At 59.6% G+C, this 5,117-nt stretch overlaps 2 protein-coding genes across 2 annotated transcripts, besides 1 other annotated feature; both read right to left on the reverse strand.

Moving 5' to 3' along the window:
• LPMP_100900 (ARP2/3 complex subunit, putative) lies at positions 1-857 on the reverse strand (the record flags this gene model as incomplete). Its single annotated transcript, XM_010698511.1, has 1 exon — positions 1-857. A coding segment is annotated over one exon (857 nt), but the record flags the coding sequence as incomplete, so codon positions are not given.
• Positions 858-1,285: 428 nt separating this feature from the next.
• Positions 1,286-1,721: a repeat region.
• A 622-nt stretch (positions 1,722-2,343) lies between these two features.
• On the reverse strand, positions 2,344-3,366 carry LPMP_100910 (nucleoside phosphorylase-like protein; the record flags this gene model as incomplete). Its single annotated transcript, XM_010698512.1, has 1 exon — positions 2,344-3,366. The coding sequence occupies one exon, from the start codon at positions 3,364-3,366 to the stop codon at positions 2,344-2,346; it is 1,023 nt and encodes a 340-aa protein (XP_010696814.1).
• Positions 3,367-5,117: the final 1,751 nt, after the last annotated feature.

A 5,117-nucleotide genomic window follows, 5' to 3' on the forward strand; every position in this document is an offset into this window, starting at 1 on the left:
GCCGTCTGAACCGACAAGTTTGTGTCGGGTGAGGCCGGCTGCACTGGCGTTGGCGTTGCAGTAATGAAGAGGGCTGCTGAAGAAAACATCAAATCTGAGTCGATCACCGACTGCGGCGCTGCTGCCTTCATCGTTTTCGCGGTGCGAGGCAGCAACAGCAAAGTCTCCTGCTGCGTCGTCGCGCAGCTGCGCTGGAGAAGTCCCTCGACAACTGGTTGAAGAGCGCGAAGGCTCAGCTCGGAAGCGAACACCGCTGCAGCACATCTCTCTTGGGGCGTCACGTCGGTTGGAATGCACAGACCAACCGAAGAGAGTGACGCTACTGCTGCGGGTGTCGCCTCTGTATGGCCGGGAGAAGGCAGGCCGTAGGTGCAGTGTGGTGCCACCTGATGCAGCGCAGTGCTCAGTGCATGGACAAGGTTGTGGTACTGGTCCAGCTGAGCATACGGGATCGGGTGCACAAAACGAATGCTGATAGGTGGGTAGGAAGTGCTTGCGGGTATATGCCTGGCATTTTTGGCAGCAGATGAAACGATGTCGGCTTCCCCACTTGGTACACACGTACCGGCGCTCTTCACCTCGTTGCCACTATTGTTCCTGAGCGCCTCCGCTTCAGTCAACGGTACCGCAGTAGTGTGACTGAGAGGCGGCTTCGACGGCGCCTCATCTGGGCTCTCATTTGTTTTGCCCTCCGGCAGGCTGGCAAGTTCATAGACGCAGTCACCGAAGGTATGGAGACGGTGTGACAGCGCGGGACAGGATTTTCCCATTGTATTGTGCTCGCCTTCGAACAGCTTCAGCGCCGCCATGAGGGCGGGGTATGGTGATGTGTTCGGTAGCCGAGTCGCATCTTTCATGATGGGCACGACCAGCGGGCCAACGTTGCGCAGCGCTGCTTTTCTCCAGTGTGGTTAGCACACGCGTTGGAGAGAGTCGAGCGGGGGGAGGAAAGAGGAGGAGGGAGAAAGGCGTTGGCGCATGGGAAGGGGAAGAGAGCTGGACACTTTTCGCCTGCGTAATGGCGTCATCGCATTGGTGCATGGGGAGTCAGCAGCGGCCTAAGGAGGGCACAGCGGGGGCGGGGGAGGGCGGCAGGGCGGCCACGTTTGCACATAGCAGCACTGTCACCTCCGCTGAACCACCACCCCTCCTCATGCGCACCTGCATTACACGTGACGCATGGCTGACGTGCGTCATTGTGCACCTGCAGCTGCGGCAGGCAGCAGCGCCTTCTGTCTCTATTACATTCTTTCCCTCCTTGACAGGGAGGGAGGAGGAGGGGGGTGGGCACACCGCAGCGCGTGGCACCACAGGACCCCAGTGCCTCCACTCCGTGTGGGGAAGCCAGGCAGCCCCCCTCCCATCCCTGCCAGTGCTGAGCCACTTCTGGTATCGGCGGCCAACTACTGAGCGGCGCTGCGCCGGAGAGACCTGCAACAGCGAGCACGTTTGCATTATCCATGTGATGGGCAGAGTGTCAGCGTGGCTCGAATGTGTCGCACCCGGCATGATGGGAGCGGCTGTGAGGCGAGCTGCGCAGCGGGAGCGGGCAGAGCTTGAGGCAGGGGCCGCGCGCGGATGACTGAGTCAGCGCATTGCTGTAACGCGTGCGTCCACGGCTGCTTCGCCCCCGCGATAGGGCCCGAGAGGCAGGCCGGATATTCAGTGGAGGAGTTGAGCTGACGCACTACGGCTGAACGGACACACGTTGGGGGAAAAAATGTCTTGACATTCTTCTTAAATGCTGCGAGTGTGGCCATCTTCGCCGTGGAGGACAAAGTGTGGCACGTCTTTCCTGGTGCTGCTCTGGCTGCCTCGTCCTTCGCCCGCTCACAAACACTTTCACCAGCATCCCCACAACGAGCTTTAGACCACCACCCCCGAAGACGATGAACAGAGGGAGAGAGAGAGAGACAGGGGGTGTAAGCAGGGGGCAATAGCGTCGAGTGGGTTGAAGGGGCGTAAGGCGGTGGTGGGGTTGAAGAGGAAAAATCGAAAGGACAGTAGAAAGAGAAGAAATGTTGCATCACAGTGGATGCCGAAGAGAGAGAGAGAGAGAGATCGATGCGTGCCGAGGAAATGTGTTTCCGTCGTCTACGCGCTGCGCTACACAGCGAGGGTGGTGGTGCTGGGGGGGGGCCGTGTTAGGACGCTCTTGTCAGGGCGGAGGAGTGAGGGTGCGGACGTTGGAATCGAGTGAAGCGTCGCGAGAGAGAGAGGCGTAGAAGCGGTTTTGTGGAAGAGAGGGGGGGGGAGTTGGAGGTTTGGAAGGCGGCATGGTCCCCTTACAAAGCGCCTCCCCTCCCTTTCCTCTCCCCTTGCTCGCACCCGACAGTGGTTCGGTTAATCCTTGGTAAGAGTCTCCAGAGCGACTGTGATGGCGTTTGAGAGCGCCTTGGCGAGTTGCTCTGGCGTGGTAAAGGCGCGGCCGCTGCGAGAGCGCTGCGCCACCACGACGCACACCGCGCCTGCCTGGTAGCCGAGTAAATTGCTGAGGTAGCAGAGAGCGCTGCTCTCCATCTCAATGTTCACGACACGTTGCTCGCCTTCGCTGACGTTGAAGCACAGGTCACCGAGTTCCTCGGTGAGGTTTGGGGCAGTGAGGTGACCGCGAAAGCGGCCGACACTGCGGCCTTGGCACCCGTAGAAGCCACTGGCGCTGCACGTGGCGCCTACATAGTAGCGCTGCTGCTCCGACGCATTCGCCTTGCTGTTGAGCGCAGTGCAGGCGTCCACAAGGCCCTGCGTGATGGCTGGTGCAGCCTTGGTCGCGTACACCTGCACCTTTCCGAGGGAGGTTGTCTGCACCTTCGCCAGTACCTCCTGCACATCCGCCGTGCTGTTCACCGCAGGGGCGTCGTAGTACTGGCAGGTGTTGTCCATGCCGATAGCATACTGCGTAATGGCAAGGCAGCCCACCTGCACCTCTTCATTAGGTGTGCCGCAGGTGCCCACACGGATCAGCTTCACCTTCGACGGATCAAACGACGTCTCAAGCGGGTCTGCCAGCGCATCCCCAGCGCGAGCGCGCCACCGCCGCTTCTTTGGGTCGTACTCCTTCAAGATGTGCACCTCGTTCATCATAATCTCGATGTTGTCTGTGCCCATGCCCGTGCTCAGCACCGTCACTGGAACTCCGTGGTAGCTGCCGGTGATGATGTTGATTTCACGGTGCGAGGCCTCGTAGGTTATGCTGCCAGTGTCCAGATAGGCGCCCACCGTCTTCACGCGGCCTGGGTCACCGACAAAGATGATGCGGTCTGCCAGGTGCTTGCTGGTGCAGGCAACGTGGAAGGTGATACCCTCCGGACTGAGGGGAAGGTCCGGGTCAACGTCGCCTGAAAAGCCAGCGCCGCTGTGGGACATTGCCGCAGCGCTGATAGGAAGAGGAAGAGGTAGTGTGCTGGTGGTGGTGTGAGGCCTTTGAAGAGGGGGGAGGAGGCGCGATACAAGAGAGCTGAAACCAAGAGCATGACGGTCACTCACACGCGTGCATGGTGCACAGGGTGACGAGGGAGGTGGATGGGGAGGGAGAGTGCAACGTCGACGATAACACACCCGCGAACTACGCCGGGTCACATGTCACATGCATTCCGGAAAAGGAGCCGCCCATTTCTTAACGTGTGGGCGCATGGCCTGACCACATCGCCTGGTAATACCACCACGGCGCCTAACACCCTATTATAAGGTGATGGGGCGGGTGTCGGCAGTGCTTGCACACTCCACTTTCAGTTTGGTTGTACCCGTGCGTGTGCCTGCCGCCTCAAGACGGGCGACGAATGCCCAGACACTACACGAGGAGAGAGAGCGAGAGAGCAGATGTGCCATATAGGAGAGGGCGAGAGAGGAGGAAAAGGGGCAGAGGCCGAAGCAGGCTCTACACCGATACACAGCGCCCAGGGAGACGGAGACAGGAAGAAGGAGAACCAGCGAGGAGGGAGAGTGTACACGTGATGTACAGATAGGGGGGGGGGGCGCAGAAAGGAAAATAGCCCTGATGGGATACGAGCCGTCAAGGCGCTCACTGCTATACACACCCCCACCGAGAGAGAGAAAGAAGTAGAGGGCAGACGGTGCAGCTGGCGAATGGCATTGCAGCGAGGCAACCAAGTGCCTGCCTGAAGAGCACAACAACACCATCAGACAAATAAGAAACTCGAGAAGGCGCCTTTGGCCTCAATCCACCACCTACACAGTGACACGGTGACCCAAACAAACGCCTCAGCAGTTGCCACAGGGGGAGGGATGAGACTCAGCGTAATCCCCCTTCCCTTCCCCTCACTATCATCATTGTTATCCTCCTCTACGGACATGTCCGCTGTGTTACACGGGGTTGCATAGACACAACGGAGACACAGAGGCACACACACACACTGTGAGGAGGGGGGAGGGAAGACGTAGAGAAGAAGGGAAACACAAAGCTGAGTGATGTGTATGCCACACTGGTGTCGCCTCAGCTACTCATAAGCTAAGCTCGCTGCGTTGCCGCTTATTCGATTAAGCGACGAGATAAGACAGCGCAAGTAGAAAGAGCGAGAGGAGGTCGGGGGAGGCTCCTCCGCGTGAGTGGTGGATAATGGCAGTGATGCGCGCAGACTGCAGACATAAAAACGAGAGAAGAGGGGGAACGTGAGTGCTTACAGGGAGAGGTGACGGCGAGGCGGACACTGATGGCAGCATTTCTGATGCCATCAGCAGACCACCGCCTTCTCTCTATGTGTACACCTGGCGGCAGCTGTACCCGTTCACAGGAACCCCCCATCGCCACTGCCGCGGCTCACTAATGGGCGCCAGCATCCCAACTACTCTCACTGCAGCACAGACATACATCCACGCGCCCCAACGAAGGTGCAGACGCGCCTTCCTCTTCCTCCACTTACCCTCTTCCCTCGCGTCCAGCCTTGCTGCCTTCCTCTGCCGCCGCGTGCACCTCCCTAACGTGGCACACGTACTTCGGACAATCCAACACGCACCCGCACTTGCCCATCACACCTGCGCATCGTCCTGCGTGTATAATCTGGCCTACTGCGTGCTGAAGGGGGGGGGAGGAGGGGGGTTCCGTGAGGGGCTTTTGCCCACGTGTCTCGCTCTCTTACTTGCCCCCCCCCACTCCTCCT

The sequence above is a fragment of the Leishmania panamensis genome (genome assembly GCF_000755165.1).
Source record: "Leishmania panamensis strain MHOM/PA/94/PSC-1 chromosome 10 sequence".
NCBI lineage: Eukaryota > Euglenozoa > Kinetoplastea > Trypanosomatida > Trypanosomatidae > Leishmania > Leishmania panamensis.